The sequence below is a fragment of the Maylandia zebra genome, linkage group LG11, assembly GCF_041146795.1.
Source record: "Maylandia zebra isolate NMK-2024a linkage group LG11, Mzebra_GT3a, whole genome shotgun sequence".
In the NCBI taxonomy this organism is placed as follows: Eukaryota; Metazoa; Chordata; class Actinopteri; order Cichliformes; family Cichlidae; genus Maylandia; species Maylandia zebra.
Window position 1 is genome coordinate 7,474,099 of NC_135177.1, and position 18,793 is coordinate 7,492,891.

The 18,793-nt window shown below is 40.4% G+C and overlaps 1 protein-coding gene across 3 annotated transcripts in view; it reads right to left on the reverse strand.

The window, feature by feature from the left end:
- The window catches only part of vps13b (vacuolar protein sorting 13 homolog B), a 299,476-nt gene that overhangs the window by 104,393 nt on the left and 176,290 nt on the right, over positions 1-18,793 (reverse strand). For all 3 annotated transcript variants that reach the window (XM_004560029.5, XM_004560030.5, XM_004560031.5), the window contains one exon: positions 2,555-2,758. In XM_004560029.5, coding sequence (XP_004560086.3) covers positions 2,555-2,758 — 204 coding nt within the window. The remainder of the gene's footprint in view (positions 1-2,554; positions 2,759-18,793) is intronic.

The window sequence follows — 18,793 nt, forward strand, 5'->3', positions numbered from 1 at the left end:
GAATGTAAGACAAATATAGGCCCAAGTCCACTACCTAAAAGAGCTATTTTACAGCTGACCTGGCCAGGATTGGAGGATTAGAGACAAGCGAATAAAAACTGGTGCACAGACAACAGAAAAACATCAAGGTAGAGTTTAGAGATAACATCCCATGCATATTAAACTCCATTGTCTTCTTGGAAAGGGAACACAACGGTTTAAGAATTTTTATCTTTTCACAATCCAACAAGAAACAGAGGAAGTTCTTACTATAATACAAAGAATCTCTGTGTGTTTGTTTCTGTGTCCATGATCTCTTTATAGAGTTGAGCCACCAAACAGATACACAGATATATCTTAGGTACTTGATGGTTTTTATGTATATCAGATTATATGACATGTTATCTAGCAACCACATATTGACCGACTATTTATACTGCTATAATACCTTATAATCCATTGCTTTAATTTCACATTAACATTTCACTTATATCCACCAAAGTTAAATAATGCATAATATATTATGATAAATCACATTACTTAGTTGTCACCCAGCAAAAGGCTAAAATGACCCATTTTTAAGATATAAACAACATTTACCCCATTATTTTTACTTTGCCATTGTGATTTAGTATATCTGTTTGCCAACAGCACAAACAGGCCAAACAACACTGTAGCATGGGGGTGTAGAAGTAGTGATAATATACTGAAAAGCACAAACCAAAGGAACAGGGCTTTGCGATATGACCAAAATCTCATATCCCGATATAAGAATTCTATCGTCCGAATAACGACATAAATCACAAAAATGTAACATTTTCTGTAAATTCTGTGAATCTCGGGCAGCTCGACCTGCGGGAAGTGTTTCCAGCTGCGCGTCATGTAGCTGGAATTGAGTGTTTTAACAGATGCATGAAACTATACATTTCTAGACATAAGTTGTAACGGCCGCAGTTTTCTTTGTGAGTATTTATTACACGGCGTGCTGCGGGGAAAAGACTGTTCTAACGTTTGAGTCTAAGGTTTATTTTTTAGCACCTGGCGGCTCTTTTTTACTTCTCATCCGTAAATAATCTGCATCTTTCACGTGATTCAGTTTATTTTGAAAAGTCTCAACAGGATCTTGAGCTTTATTGTGAAAGGTTTATGTGGAACATAAACAAGCGAACACGCGATGCTGTTGTTGCTAACCACAACGCATAAAAACAGTTGCTTGTCCGTCTGTAGTGTGGTTATATTAAATATATGAGAAATAGAAAACTTTAAGAAATTAATATAGCCACTACAGTGACGATGAAAAAATATTGCCGTAAACAGTTTATTTTGCGACACCACGAAACAAACGATAGCGTAAAATGAAACGATAGACGTTTTTATATCGTCATCCGATATATATCGTTATATCGAACAGCCCTACAAAGGAAGCACATAAAATCAAGCAGTGCTTGCTTTTATGAGAAAGTGCAGCAAGATGCCTTTCAGGAAGAAACTGAAAGAACAGAGCTCCCATGAAATAAGTCTGGCTGTCACAATAAAAAGGTCTTATTGGAGGTCTGAGAGCTGAGCATCACTATCATGTTTTCCAAGACAGTATGATTGTCTTGGAAAAGTCTTCTTCCAAGACAATCATACTGTCTCTGTGTGTAAGAAATACAATAAAGAAAAAAAAATATTCCTAATGAGTATGTATGACTGTTTGCTTGTGTCTGCATTGGAAAGTGTGCCCATCTATGTGTGAAAGGTGTGAGTATCTCAGCCAGCAAGTCCCAATGACCTGAGACTACTCTGTCTCAATCAGGCCCGTGTTGATTTTGCACTGCATTCTTCCATGAGGCTTATTTTTAGTTGACAGGGAACAAATCTGGAACCTTTGCCTATGATTTTGTGATTTTTGGTCCTGTTCCCTCTCAAAACATGAGCAGAAAAAAGGATGTGGGGCCAAACAGGCTGTTAGACTCATGCTTGTTTTAGCTCCCGAGTCTAAGAAAAAAGTGACAGGACTTGTAATTATGAGCGTGCATGGAGAGGCTGCATGATAGGGAGCTAACTCAATAACTACGAATGATATAAATTACAAGACTTTCTTAGCAGATTAAACACATACACCCACACATGCACCTACCTGACTGGGGTGGAAATATGAAATTTAAAACCAGTAAGATTCAAACCAGAAATGAAAATAGTAAAAAAACAAAGATCAGAAACACTAGTAAAACATTATTTTTTTTAAAAGCCACACATTTGTAGGCAACTTCATCAGACTTGACCTATGCATATATATTCTTCCCATGTTTACCAACCATCTATAATTTTGTCATCATGGTTGTTCATGCAGTAGAGGTCAAGCCCTTGATGGGTTACTACTTATTTATACTATCAATAAAACATAGATTAATTTCCTCCTAGTGGGATTACAAAGGGATATAGGAGTGATCACCTCTGGATCAAAAATGTGAGAAGTGTGATCAGTCAATTAAAAAAAGTAATTGGTACAGAGACATCTACCTGTGATACACATACAAGACAGAATTAAATTCGCCACAGCAACTCATGAAACATCCAAGTGGCTCCTGACCTGCTAGCCATGTTCCACTCCAGCGCAGGGTTCTGGGAGCTCCTCTCACTCTCTGCTGATGTAGTTCCTTTGATTCCCTCCTTTTCTGGTTTAAGCTGTTCCCACTGAGCAGTCCCAATGTTGATAGACTGAAGATCGATCTGGTATTGACGATCCTCCACCTCTGAGCCCGGGTCACGAAGGATGCCAAGGTTCAATGCACGACTGAATGAAAAAAAAGTTTGAGTCAGTTTTTATATTAGGGCTACTTTGAGGTTTGGATGTTCAGTAAGTCATCATGTAAGAAGGAAAGAGTAAGACACATTAAATGCAATTAAGTTTAATTTCACTTGTGCAATATACTTTGCATTAGATTCAACAAGCAGGTGCCGATGTCAAATAGACTAAATGCAAAAAATATGACTTTAGTTATTATTATAGAGGTTCGGTTGTGTCAGGCTGTACTTTATATGCTTGGTTATGATAAAGTACGTGAGCCTAGGGGTACACCAGGTAGTCTGTTGTAGTGAACCAGTAAAGATGTTCTGGCTCTAGGCCCTAACCACTACTGACTGCTTCTTTCTGCTTTTTCAGTGGTTTAGTAGCACATTTTTCTTACGGGATGATTTATGACTAAATGTAAGACCAAGGAATTGTGCAGCCAGACCTCAGATAAAAAAAACCCTCTGCAGGCCTCAGGTGAAATCACTTGCCTTTTATAAAGTTTTGATTTATGCCAGCTTATCGCTGGCAGTAAACATTGTTTAAACCCTGGCTGGACAGCACGGTAGTCTGGAGAGTGGCTCTTACTGCCTTTGGCCTGCTGTTTCCGTCTCCAGAAACACAGGCTTGTACAGTGTACACCAACTGTAATGTGGTAGAGGAGATGTAGAGATATGTCAGGAGTGGGCAGCGCTGTGTTTGTAGTCAAACTGCTACAGTCAAGTGAGCAAAGACTGTCCCGTCAGCGCCAAGAAAAAGTGATGTCATCTATTTTGCCTTTGAGAGACAAGATCCTGACGAATTCATGAGGCAAAAGGAATAATCAAAATTCAACATCTGTATATGACATCAGGGCTTTTGGTTCATTATGATATGTTTATTTGTGCTGGTGAATTCAAATGAGAGCTTAAATGGTATAAATAAGAGCTTAAAATGGCTACAGATGTAGCAGCAGCATGAGTAGTTTTATTTGTTTCGGCAACGTCAATGGCAATTTTCATATAGCGTTTCCCCTGCTTAGCGGCTCTGGAAAGGTCTCTACCAGAGCGTGATGTTATGACAATAAGCACCAAGTACAAAAACAATGGCAATGGGAGATCAGAGGTGTATAACTGGATTTACTTGGATTTGTTGACATACAAACAAGTGAAACAGATCCTTAATCAACATTTGGAACCACATTTATCAACAAAGTATAATATAAATCAAACCAAGGGCTCTGTAACATTTGGGTGGGATGTGTCAGTCTAGATTCATTAGGGTTTTTGTAACAGTACCTCCATCACCCTCCCCGTGCCTAAACGGTATTTTTCACATTAAAGAAAACCACAGTTACCTCATATGCTTTCCAAATTATCTCCTAACGTTAGCTTATTTAGGAGACTCTTACTCATAATCAACATAACATGAGCGTCTGCAGCCAAGCCTCTACATCGCCGAGCTGCAGGGTCATCTTCAGTGACATAAATAAATATGATAAACATTTGTCTTGGTCATGCAGCCAGTGGAAACCGGTGTGATTTAATATCAAAAGACGTATTTCAGCAAATCGCAGGAAACGAGAGAGCTTCATTTCTGACAAATGAGGAGGGGAGGAATTTTGGAAGTTCCCCTTGGGGTGCAATAATAATTGAAGCCAGATTTTCTTGTTGTACATGTGGGGGGAAAACACTGGTGGTTTGACATATTTGATTGGTAATGTGAAGACCACACTGCTTGGCCAAGAGGAGTCGGGGAATGCTTTGGGAAAGCATGACATTCACTCTGCCCACAGTATAACGGACCGACTGAAAGCGTGCAGAGAGAGGCAGGTGGAACACACCCTTCTGCTCTGTCTCACATCCCATTATCAGACATCTGCTTGCCACTACCACACAGAAAATCTAGAGGAAAATGAAAATAACAAGTCATAAATGACATGCTTTCACAGATGAGGAGGGCAGGGAAGAGAGAGGGAGGAAGGCATGGAGGGGAGGGGCATTTTTCTCAAGCACAAGTACTTAGTTTTGCCCTTGTTCCTCGGCCAACCTTATTTTAATTGCAGGAAAAGACCACAGAAACATTATTTTTTACGACAAAATTCTGCTATTTATAAAAATGGATCAAAAGCTCTGCAATAAGCATGTTCTGTTTCACAGCGTTCATGGCTATTATTTTAAAAAACATCTCTCCCTCTTCTGACACTATTTAAACCCAATTTGAGTCCAAAAAGCCACTGGGCCGATTTTGCATCAGAGCTGAAATATGAAGGCCCCGGTCCAACTTTATTATGGCCCAAAATCAAACCCTCCACCCAATGCAAGCCCTTCAGTGGGAAACAGCAGACAAAATAGCAAAGCCATGGCAGTGTTTAGTATCCAAAATGCAGGACTTGGAATAAGATGTTCACTGATACTTCATCACTGAGAAGAAGAAGAAAACGATGTTCCAAATGCTTTTTACAGGAGATACTCGGATAAATTAATAAAAATGGGCGATTAAGTGCATTTTCTGTTCCTCTGTTTAGCATTCTTTGGGTCTATGCATGTGCTGGGCGGAACATCGGTCATGATTTGTGTTAAGTGGACGTGTGGGAGGACAGAGTGCTTAACGTGAAGCAGATTTGGCAATGGGATTCATGAAATAATTTTACCGGCAACTATATAAAAACGGTTATTATGCACGTTATGTAACGTATATACTGATAAACTTTGATGACTTTGATGTAAGCTTGCACGAGACGAGAAAGTGGGTTGTAAGAAAAAAAGTAAAATACATACATATAGTGCTATAGGGATGAAGAATCGTTAAGCAAAGGGGTGAATAAGTAAAAAGATTGCTGAAAAAGAGCAAAAGTAGAATTACCATAGTGAGGGCTTGAAGGCCAGCTGTGGTTCAAGGTTGTAAAACAAACCACAGTGGGATCTGGTTCAGGCTCATGGCCCAATGCTAGGAATTTGGGAGCTGTGGGCTGCGCTGAAGCCGCTTGCCCAGGATCCTTTGGGGCAGGGTGCATCGTGGCCCATGGCTTTGAACGGTCTCTCACCTTCCTCTCTCAACCCCTAGCTACAGATTCCCAATTCCCATCCCTGGCCCAGGGCCAGAGGGCCAGGAAGCACCGGGGTAATACCAAGCGTCACTGGCTTCTGGATCTCGTCACTCTGAAACCCGCAATCTGAACCCTCAACCCCAGACCTGTGTTTCACTCCATTTCCCCAACAATCACATGCAATACATGTCTACTTCCATGCTCAACAGAGGCAGGTTTATATGTAAATAGGAATATGGGTGTGTGTGCTGAGAGAGATGGGGCCCTGCTTCTGCTCTCCTGATAAAACATACATACTGAGTAGAAATTTCATTGAGATCTCAAGCTTAATTCGGCAAAGTCAAGCTAAATTAGGCTTGTAAACAGATGTTCACAAGTTTTCCAAGTACTAGGTTTTGAGCAGTATATTTAAAGTGAAGGAACACATGCTACACATGAAATAGAAACACTGCATGCTTCGGTGTGTTTTTTCACTTGGGCTTAACCACTCTTCCAAACGCTAAAGTAACATCCAAGAGGCAAACTGTTTTTCTGACACCAGCACGAATACTATCACTCATCCATGAATTATTAAAAAAAAGGCAAGTGTTCAGTTGAGGTTTTGATCATCTCTCTCCCTGCCTCCAAATGTTATCGGTCAAACACCATTAGCACCCAGCAGCTCCTCCGTGGTATTTCTGTCGTGGAGAGCTGCCGAGCTCCACAATCAGCTTGCCACGACTCCCATCGGCTTTAAGCGGAGTCCCACTGGGCTTGTGTGTGTGCCGAGGGGGAATTCATAAGCATTATGATTCATGAAACCAGCAATTACTTAGTAAGTTAAGCACCCCTGCCTACGGTGGTCTGCTCTGAATTGCCAGAAATTCGGCAACTTCTGAGGTGTGGATTTATGACCCCAGTCAAGTCCAATTGCTCTTAATTTGCATCTACCAATTATAGTAATTAAGGCTCCGAACAAGAATGCCGAGTAGCTCTCAGAGCACGAGGGGAAAATGATGTTGTGGAATAAAGCAAGTCAGCAGAATCTAAGACGCAGTCACCGAAGGACTTTAATGACACTGCTACTAAAATGATTTTTGATGACTGGAGCTTTTTCAAAAGGAGTCGAACACAGTCGCGAGAAACAAAATATCCAAGACAACAAAACCAAAACAATGCACCTAATTTGTCACAGTTGGCAATAACAAAATACTTACTTTTTAGCCAAGTACAACAAATCCAATCTTTAGTTGATTGATTTTTTTTCTCACTGGCACAGTACACAATAAACAGAAATTGCTGCTTTCCTGAATTGTGTATTGGCTTTGATGTACTGACAAACTTCCATGACAAAAACTCAATCTATTCTTTTTTATTTTAGCCCAGCAGCATTACTCATCTCCCCTGCTACTCCCAACAGAAGCATGTTATTCATTACGTTGATTGCACTTTAAAGACACTCATACTCGACCAATTATATCATATTTACACAAGATCTTAGGAGGAAACTATTACTTCTATATACAATACAAGCTGGGCTTAGTTCGAGCTCAAACCACCCTCATGACAGCGGTACGCGATGGTAAGACGTTAAGAGAAAGCACTACTGAAGACGGGCCTCTGTTTACAATGACATGGTGTATACTAAAAGTCAGTGTTTGCACTTTGATTTCAACATATCATAATTACAGAAGTCATTTATCTCCCATGCAGTTTACATGTCAGAGAAGTTATAATGTTATAAACAGTCTGCGTTAGGCGTAAAAGTCACTGGATAACATGTGCTCTCCACGATGGCATGTTAAACATGACAGTCTGGACGGTGTAATTTATAGGCTCATCACGCTCGTAATTCATAATCGGATTCTTGCATCAGATCTCCATGTTGCAGAAAAAACAAAACAAAAAACAAGCCATGCCTTAAGACTGAACAGATATTTCTTTTGGCTTCAGCAGATGTGCATTTCATGGAATTCACACACACATTCACTGACTGCACAGATGAAACTGCTAATCTTTTGTTATATTCTAAGATTTACTATACAGCTCAATACGTTTTCTACAGTCACATGGTGGATACTGACTCATTTATTAACACATTATATCAAAAGTCTTTTTAAAGACGTACTTATTGCATATCCTTGGCTACACATCAGTCAGAACTTTGATGCACCTCCAAACTTTCAGTCTAAAGTACTCTGCAGTTTGTCCTGGCTAATAGCACTGCAAGGGCCATTTATTGAAATGCACAGATGTCGTCCTCAACCCCACTGCTCCTGTTCTGCTTCGCCTTAGTTATGGCTGCACGCACGCATGCATGGACGCATGCACACATGCACACACGCAAACAGACACATAGCTTGCCTGGTCTGTTTAGCTTTAACTCTGCTCCTCTGTCGCTTCTGCTGCTAGCTCCAAGCACGGAGCATTCCTGGGTAACAGGGACAGTAATTCAGTGACTTTTTAAGGGCAATGACTTCTTATTGGATTGCATCCTACAGCAGGTACATCTGCAAAGGATCTAGTTGAAAAGGGTCCTTGGATCCTCAACAACTGAACCTGCAGACCTGTGTGCATATTAGTCCATCTCAGATCCTTTCCAGCAATACACGCTCGAAGCTGACGCTGGTAATAATTGCATTTGTGTGTGTTTGAGAGTCTACGTGTCACAAAGGGACAACCCTACGATTTCTCCCACAAATCTGAATGGGCCAGTGCTTGTGAAATCACTTCCTCTCTTAGCAGTAACAGATTTGATATGCTTCCTCTCTGCTCTGAAAATGGACATAATACTGCTTTTATAAAACATGTCAGGCTGAGTTTCAGCAGTGGGTCCCTGATGCCGAGGTGTGAAGGGAATGCTTACTTCCTCAGAACTCAGATTGAAACCAGATTTGTGTCCCCACCAAGCAATTTTCAAAGTGACGTAATCCCACCACCATTTTAATTTGAGAGGCCTTATCTCTAATTAATCGCTAAACACATGCACGGAATAGATTATTCATAACTGGATGCAGCAGAGAACATGGCAGGGGTGGTTAAGAATCTGGCTTACCCTTACGTGCAATCATCTTCATCAAGTTAAAGAAAAACAGGCCCACACCTCGGTGTTACTTTTACACCAATTATTGGAAAACTCGGAAGGAGGAAGATTCCTGATCCAAAGCTTGCTACAGGTCTCTGGCAACCCCTGTGTGTTCAGTAGGTCTGACTGACAAAGCCTGAAGTGTCTGAAACCCCTTTGATATATAAAGGATTTAGAATGACTCGGGACCCAAGCCAGTGCAGTTGTAAGTAAAATAGGTGAAGCAGTGATGCATACTTAGTAGAAATACTCAGTATGCATACAGCCACTGCACACACCATCAACACAGACAAGAAAAAGAAAACCAAGGAGTCTCTCACAAAACTGTACGAATGTTACACAGCACAGCGTTCAGACACATAGGCACACGATAAGCATCCAAAATCGAAGTTTACTCCTGCACATAAAGAAGTCGTGCTCCGGCAAAAAGAGTGTTTTATGGAGCTGTAAAATTAAGCTCATTTTATGGATCCAACTGCATGAACCACTACTGTTTTTTTCCACTTGATATTGATTAAGTGGTTCAGTATTGCCAAGCTGGTTCACATTAGTACAGAAACAGTTGTGTTGTGTGTATTTTTGAAGATGCTCATTTTTATCTGTGAAAACGAGTCTCTCTGGCAGAGCCTTTGAAGTTGATTACACTGTGTTTACAGCAATTATTGAATTCTGACAAATGTTTAAAGCAGCCAGATTACATATCAAGGCCCTATCCTTCTTCAGACAAAGAGCAAAAACTTTCCTAAACAAAGTCAGGGAAATGATGGCCATATTTGATTAGGTTAACGTATGCTACAGGTTAAGCAGACAGGCTGAACAAACATGTAATTGGATAACTAAAACAGTAGGTCCTTCTCACTGACGTTTGCCTCGACCTTAAACAACATTTTGTTCTAATTCAAATTTCTTTCCAGCAAACAAAAGACAGAATGAAACAAAATACAACAACTTGCTGCTGGAAGCGCCACACATAAAGGAATTAAAAACGTATGTCTAAATCGCAAGCTTAAAGGAGAGACGGCTCGGACTTTGAGAATACGAGAGCAGCTTAAAAGCCTCTGGTGCTGCCCAGGACTGCAACACTGCAACTGCTTTCTCGTGAGATAGTATCCAAATACTTTTATGTCAGCAAGGAAAAACAGCATAAAATAATTACAATAATCTGGGGCACACATGCTTCCTACATCAGCTAATTCTTCCTCCTCTGCGAATGACTGTGGAGCCAATGTTTATAATTCTGAAGCGGATCTCAAATTCATCCAGACCTCCAAGAGTATTTACACAAAGTGTCATTTCTATATGGGAGATTTCCCCTTTTCCCTCGCTAACTGAGGGAATCACACAAGGGGAGAGTACTCCTGGACTTTTTGAGTCATTTTGAGTTGTCAGTGTAGGGAAAGTCAAGGTGTTACTAGGTTAAGTATTGCTGGGATCAGCGTTCCACAGAACTATAATAAAGGCTGTGTTCAATCATTCGCATCTGGACCCACCATACTGTACATGTGCAGTGACAGTGTTCTCTAAGAATCAGCACGAGATGAGTCGTTTCTGTCTGTTTGGTGGCAAAGACCTTGTTCCAGGACGAAGAACACGCACGACGTGAGAAACACAAAATGGGGGAAAAAAACCCAAAAGGATGGGAAAAAAAGATGAAACTGTTGTGTGATAAACAGACTGAGTAGAAATATTTAACTCATACAAGCACAGAATGAATAGAAAAACCTGCAACATCTCATCTCTGTTCAGTCTTTCAGTTCTTCTTGTTTGAAAACATGTTTCACATGTTTTCTTTACACAGTTCCCAACAAAGTCACTTTTTTGTCTTTTAATAGCCTCCTTCACTCTCCCCTCTCCTCTCTTGCCAGTCAGTGTTTTGGTACAGTGACTCCAGAACAGTGAGAAGGAAGTGGCCCCTGCAGGCCAGGCTCCTGACAAACCACAACTCTAAACAGGCAGTGCTGTGAAAATATGGCATTCAAACAACACAATGCCAAAGCTTCTGACCGCCATGCCGACATCCTAAACAGCTGCAGGCACAGAGAACGTTGAATAGGGGGGAAAAAAACAACGGGAAAAGAAACACATAGTAATAATAAAAAAAGTAGCAGAGAGGGGGAGATTACAATCAAAAACATGCAAAGTAGATCTTAAGCAGTGTCTGAGTCAAGCTAGTAACTGGACAGGGCTGCTTTTTTTAAAAAAAACAACAACAAAAAAACGGGGAATTGAGAGATGAAAAAGATCTGATGCTAACACAACAGCCCCCTGTGACTCCATGGATATCTGAAAAACATATTGGACAAATAGCATGCTGTGCAGTCAGAGGCTGCGGGGAGAGAATGAAAAAATGGAGTGAGAGATGGTTTAGGAAGGAAGGAAGGAAGGAGTGGAACAAGTAGTGCTTCTGTTGAGCAGAAAATCTGTGCAGAAAAGAAGTCCAGGTGTAAAGAATTAAAGGAGATGGCACATCAAACAGAGGTTCACTGTGCCTCTTTCCTGTCGCCCTGGTGGCAGGAAATGCTCTAAAGCATCCTGTGAGCTGACCAGAAAGAGACAGACGAGAGGGCGCAACAAGAAGTAAAGTGGAAAGTGAGGAACAGACGAGGGCAAATGTAGAAAATGTTCAACAACATCCTGCAGAGAAGTGGGAGATTAGAGGAGAGAGAAGCACATGGGAAGAAATAATGGGGAAGGGGGAGGATATATGGAATGCTGCAGCAAGAACAGTGCAGAGGAAAAGGAGAGACTAAGGAGAAGAAGGAAAAGCTTCAATAAATGCTATTTGAGATGACTTGGCAAATTTGTGTATTGGATGTTTTTGTGTTTCAAATATGTGTGTGTCTGTGTAGATACAGATACATATGTATAGCTGAATATCTCCAGCTGATATCATCCTTCAAAAAAAACCTTCTTCTGCTTAAAAACTATTTTGCAGCTTTTAAAAACTAACAATACCAGCCCATTACTGACTGCAGATAATGCGAGACCTGAAAAAAAAAAAAAAAAAACAAAAAAAAACACTCTTAAAATCCCTGCTTAGATTTAAGAAGAGGAGATGGAATACAAATCAAGGGAGGACAAGATTGCTTTAAACACTGGCTCATCTTCATTACAGAGGAATGAAAGGGAGGCTTTGCCAACAGTTGGACATTTCATTTCAGCATAAAAATATGGAGCAAAGCATATTTGCTTCAGTTAATAATTTTTGCCCCAGTAACATGTGCGTAACAAGAGCAGTGCGATGATAAATTGACATGGGTGGGGTGCTGATTGGAGGGCTGTTGTGCATGTGTGTGTGTGTGTACACGGGTGTGTGGTAAGTTATAGAGGGAAGACAGGGGACCACACACCAAAGTTGTCTATAATGTGGCTTCACATTTCCTTCAAACCTGCAGCTAAAGTAACATGACTGACGTTCTCACACACAACGCAACTAGCTGTAAAACTGGCCCATTTTGATCCCATGAACAAATTCTGGGGCGAGTTCAACCAAATACGCACAGCAAAGTGTCCACGACAGCCTCGGGAATCTAATCTACTGTGTCTGATATCTGATTCATGCAGAACACAACTGATGTATGTAAACATTCATAATAACTCAATGGCCTCTCTAAGTGAAACAGATCGTTAAGCTAAAGACCTGTGTTCATATGCTGGGAATATATCTATATCTATATATAGAGAGAGATATAGATATATACACACATGCACACATGAACATAACTCAGGACCACATAAAACACTGAATTTGTTTATTTAAAAAGAAATGTTCTCCTTCTAAAATCAAAGTGAAAATAGAGTTGTAGGGGGAGTAATTAAACACATTAGTTTACATTATATACATTAAAATAAACTATTCCAAGCAGTAAGGACTTTAAAAACTGGTAAAGACTGGGAGGAGGAAGACAAATCTAAGCCCACTTTAGTGCCAGCTTCTTGTTCTTTCAAGTCTAGCTGGGCCTCCTGGGGTTGTAATGTGCCTCTTGTTACACAAGCATTAGGCAATTATGCCACTGGTTTCTTACTGGCTTCCCAGAGCCGCAGCAGAGCTTGTGGCTTCACACATGGACATTTGAAAGCATCTGCACATTCCTTCCTTCTCGAGGTCGACTTCTTTTTTTCCCCTCTGTTGTACTTCAGTTAGTTCTGCTCTGGTGTGATGTTCGACTATGTAGCCCATTGATAACTTTGGCGGGAGACTACTGACCACACACATACACGTGTGCAGATATACATGGGTGAATCATTAGAAAAAAGCAAATGTGTGTAAATGTTTACAATCTGGTGGCCACATTATGTTGTAAACCTAATGAGCACCACAATTATAAAAGTGGATTTCAGAAACTATTCTATTATGGAAGTAAACTACTGATAATTGTAACAACACTACAGCTACATGTAGCTTCACTGCTATAAGAAAAAAGGGGCTATAACTCGTCCTCCAAATGCACTTTGTGAAACCTCTTTGTGTATCTCGACACATGGCTCAAGTTCAGCTATTTCTGTGTTAATTTTATGGAGGAAAAAGAAACTAGACAAAGTAGAGACACACTGACTGTCAATACTGTATTTCTATTCCCCTGATAGTCCACCTGGCCCCTGCTACTGCTGTGTGACTGGCCAGTCTGAGTCTCATTGTCATTAAAATGACAGCTTCAAACCAACCACGCAGGATGCTAGAACATCAACATGTCATGAGCAGGCAGAAAAGGAACTAAAACACAATTATGCACAAGGCTGGGGTTTGACTGCAAATGCACATTTTCAGGCACACACACACACACCAGAGCTAGAATGTGTATATCGCACGCTGCAGTTGAGCACAGAGCTTCCGAGGCAGGGTGTATTCTTAGAACCCTAATATCCTGCTTCAGGATGAGCCATTCGCACACACACATACACAATCACTGAGGTTGGATCCCTGTGGTCATGCGGTCAACCCCTGGATCAGGCCCTTTATGAGTGAAGGACAGCTGAGGCATGATCCCTCTTGCCTCTGTCAGCATGCATCCCGAGCTGACTGACAGCAATATGCCAAAACACATGAACAGTTTCCGGGAAGCTCTGCATTAAGGTCTGTCACCTTCAGTGCCACTGAACAAAGCATGCAGAAATCCATGTTGCTTCCAACACAAAGATGCAGACAGATGAGAGGAAAAAATGATCCGCGCTGTATCTGTATGGCTATTTCAGCTTTAAAATGAAAAATAAAATGGAAGGGTTTAATGAGCTCATTTTGGGTGTTTGGGGAAGTACAGTGACATACACTGCACACTTTTAGCATTTACTCTTTCTAAGGAGTTTATATTATATTCTTTTTGTTTAATTCAAACCCTGCAGAAACACATCTTACTTATCCTCAGATATCTTGTTCCCAGAGTTGAGATTTTGTTTCTGGTAAATGCTGAACCCTTTGATTTAAAAAGTAACATGTTTAAAATTAGCTTAATCTGAATAAGATGCATAAGCAGTTCAGGAAACAAATACATGGATTATAGACTAAAGGGACAGTTTTGGCAACTTTACCCAAAATAATAACAATGTATCCCATTGGAACAATTCTACAACAAATTGACTGGATAGCTGTTCAAACTTTATTAAGACCAAAGTGTTGGCCCGTTTGTTCCTAAGGCAAACGGGCCAGCATCACTATCTCACTGTGCCAAAAAAGAGGAGGAAAATAAGTTGTGGTTTACTTGTTTGATTCCCTTGTGGTGAGTCCTAATACTCCCTTCTCTCTATCTTCTCCCCTTTTTTGCACACTACATTGGAGTCATATGCATAAATGGCCATAAAAAATGTATAGCTGGGCCCAGGCTGGGGTTTTCTCCCTCCTAATCTCCCTAAACCTCTAACTGCAGGCCGACGAATACAAGTGTTGTGGTACAATCTTCTCACAGAGTGGAGGGCCTGAGAATAACATCACAGAGGCCACAGATATTTATGGAATGAACCACAGGCTGTACACAGAAGTCAGCAGACACCACAACACAGCACACAAGATGCTGTATACAGCTCCCTGCTCATAGGCAAGACGCTGCCAGCTAAACAAAGTGCAATGCTGTCGTCAAAAGCTTATCAATGACATAGTCAATAGATCTGCGGGGACAGAAAGAGGTATATAGGTTAAAAATCCTGTACTTTAATAAGCATTTACATTACTTTTCTTTGCAATAATCTGTTCAATCGCCTATTGTTGGACAGAAAAAGGATTTCTGGTCGTCAGCTGTGACACTGTGGAGTAAACCCTTAAGTCAACGATCACCATCATAGTTTGATGCTTGAACACAGTGATCAGCTACTCTGAATCACAGATCAAGAATCAAACCCAGTGCGTCAAATCTAGTGTCCTCTGCTCTATGTTCAAAACATCAGCTCTGCAAACACAAAGCAAATCTTCCCATCTCATTTACAGTTTTACAGGCAAACAGAATTTTCTTCCTTTTCATCATATCAACTATGTGTATCTGATGTGTTTGTGATAGCATCTGAGAGTTAGAGAAATTCTTCCATGACCCCAGTTGCAACAGCAAATACTGAGAAATAATTATCTAAAAGCAAAAAAGAAAATGGGGGGAAATAATCGAGAAAAAGCTGCAGCTTCAGTGGCTGAATCTAAACTTCCTGTTCACATTACAACATGTTGTCTGAGAACTGTTTCGGCGTGAGACCCTCATCCTACTCCCAAGTCTCATTTGTCGACTCTATGCAGGCTATCCTGTCAGATTCAAAGCATAAATTCTGAGGCGAACTTTAATAAAGGGGGGCGTATGATTTACTCTAGGTAGTGTCTGTCCCCATTTTTAAAACAATTTGATGCTGCATTAATTCTAAACGTCAAGGCAATGTGAAATATGTCCTCTGCATTTACCAGCACCAGGTGTTTCATTTGCCGGAATGACAAAAAAAATGTTTATTCTGGCTGAACCTCCAATCCCCGCTTATTTTATCTTTTTTTTTTCTCGAGAAGAGAGAAAGAGAGCGAATAGATGTATATCTGAAGTAAGAGTGCAGAAAAGAGATCAAAGAACAAAATGGAGCTACATGATTTAGCGTTAACCAAGAAAGTTTCATGTCTAACAATTTCAATTACACTGTCTCATTCCTCTGCCTTTAAGGCCCAAACAGAACACCAGTGCTGTTGTTTCACACCATCAGCCACTTCACATACGTTTGCCTGCAGGGTGGATCTGCTGTAAGAATCTTCTGTTGGTTGGCTGCAGTTCAGCATGCTCACACGGATCAGTGGCATTTCCCTTTTACGTCGATAACAGCCTAGACTGACCACTATTGATTACTGAAGTACACCATAATGATTGATCGTCCGCATTTAATGCATTATAACAGAATGCAGATAATCACGGAGTATCAAAAGGAATTGGTATAAAAACATGTATTTAAACCAGTCATAAAAGAAGCAGCAATGACATCAATATACACACATGAACTAACTAAAACATCAAAACAGCTACTTAGCCCAAAAAAAAGACCAGTGCAATTAAAGAGATTTAGTGAGTTGGTTTGGCTTTTGCCCACAGTTCAGTGTTAATAACATACTGAAATTTTTCAAAAAAAAAAATAGGAGTGAAGAGTGTATACTAGGAAAAGATGATCCAGTATATTTTTAAATCCTAAAACTAAAGATGAAAATAGATCAAAGAGAACTTTGATTCACATGGTCACGTCTGGCTGGGCAATCCCCAGACACCGTTTTTACATTCTAAAATCGTGCTCTGTGTAGAGATAAACTTTAACAGCAGGGACTAATTATACCTAAGCTTCCTTAAACAGCAACAGAATTTAGGTGCATAAAAGGTCGCCTCTTATGAAAGCACCTGATTGTTTAGGTAGGTCAATGGAGGTGTCTAAAAGAATCATGATAAAGAGTCCTCTTATTCTGGCGAGATATTACGATTACTGCCATCGTAGCTTCTGAACCGAGTTCATCATTAAACCTCCGCAGCAGCCAGGGAGTTTTTAAATGAACTTAGTGTATATAAGAGTAGGTCCTGGGTGTCACTGTGTGTGGCCTGAGAAGCTCCTCTCCGCTGCGGCAGCGAAGCAAAGCTGGAGCACTTTTCGCTGGTGTAAACAAACGGGGAAATGGGGCACTTGGCAGCCGACTAAAGTGAGTGATGAGGCAAGTGTGCGCTGAAGCATCTAATGAATCATTTACTGGGAATGTTGGGTTTTATGAGCAAAAGACAGATGAGGAGGAAGACAAGAAAGAAGGAGACCAGCTGAGAGCATCGAAAAAGAATTACTTTTTTATGAAAAGAAAAGAAAGTTGGTGAGCTGCAGCTGTCATGGAGACACCTGAGAAGATCGGTCAATGTTTTAACCCAACGTGAGGACGAGATTAGAATACATAAAAATAATCCTTCTGCTAGCGCAGCACCAGCAGCATATGAACCTCGCTGAATTTACTGAGGTGGCTGCTGACGCTGTGACAGGTTTGCACCTTTGAACAGAGCTGTTGTACTGAAGGCCTATAAGCGGTCATATACTCATACGCTACATTTTTACACCTCCAAGGAGAAACAGAATCGCTACTTCTGCTTCTACAACTGAGTGAACAAATATCCAGAGCAGTGAGTGAAATCGCTCTTTATTATAGGACATACACAAAATATCTTGGAATTGTAAAACTTTTTTTTCCCCTCTTTGGCAACTTGTATTCCTTTATCACTTTATTCACACACTCCCATCCATGGAAAGGATGCTACTGTGGGAGATGGGTGCATATAATGTTCTGCCAGGGAATTTTATTAGTAACAGGCAACATCCTGGCTTCACTGGGCTGAGTTTATCTGTGGAGGGGAGATCCCCATCACAACCACTTATTAGGACATATATGTGGCTTTAACCAGGCAGCCATTCAACAGCAATAAGGAGCTGGGTTACTGACCACAAGTGACTGGGAGTGGGACCATTTTAACCAACACCGAAGCAACCGAGAGAAAATGGAAGACAGGAAGGAAATAACAAATACACATAGAAACACAAGGGAAAAGAGAGACATTCAGCAGAAGACGGTAGCATGAAGAAATGTCATGTTCTGGAAACTCCGTGTGGAAGAAAAAGAGACAGGAGTACATCATGTCCATTGATACAGCCACATCATGCTAAGTAGATTCTGTATCACCGCTCACGCACAGCTTTCCCTGCCGTTACTGTAGAAACACGAGCGTCTGCACAGATCAAAACAAACAAACAAAAAAAAATGTGGCAGCTGGATGCTTCATAACTCTCCTTTGGAAAGAGCATGAGGTAAATGAATATGTGATGGAATCTAGAGCTGTGTCCTCGAGATGTGGGGGTGGTGGGAAATACACAGGATATTTTAAGTCTCAAACACATGAGATGTGCAGACACACAAATGGAGAAGGCAAATAATATTTAAATTGCTTCGGTGCAAAATTTTAAAAGTTTCATTTAACAACAACAAGGAGCAAATATTAAGCGTTTTCCTGTCACTGATAAATGAGGAGAGCTTCTTTGTCTCTTTCTATATTCTCAAAGTAAAAAATGAGTCATAAAAACACAAATGAAAGCCATGTGTAGCCATAGTGAGACTTTAAAGATTAGCCCTCTTTCAGTCAGGGATGTCTGGTTGCCCTTTCAGATTTGCCAAATAATCATGTATGTTTTTCATTTTTGTTTTCATCTACAACAAAGGATAATGAGTGCCATGCATGTTTAATGGCTTTATCAAAAATGTATATAATTTAAAATATGAATATACTTAATTTGTTTTTTTAATTTAATATTATGTTAAAAGACAAATTATCTTGGTATTTCAAAGCTGTTCCCCAGCATAGAAGAACCTTTCAATACTATGTTCCCTGAGTTCTAAAAAACATCTCAGTGGAAAAAGGGGAGTGAAAGATAGAAAGAGAGAAAAATGGGAGCAGGGAGTGAAAGATATGAAATTTTACAGAGACAC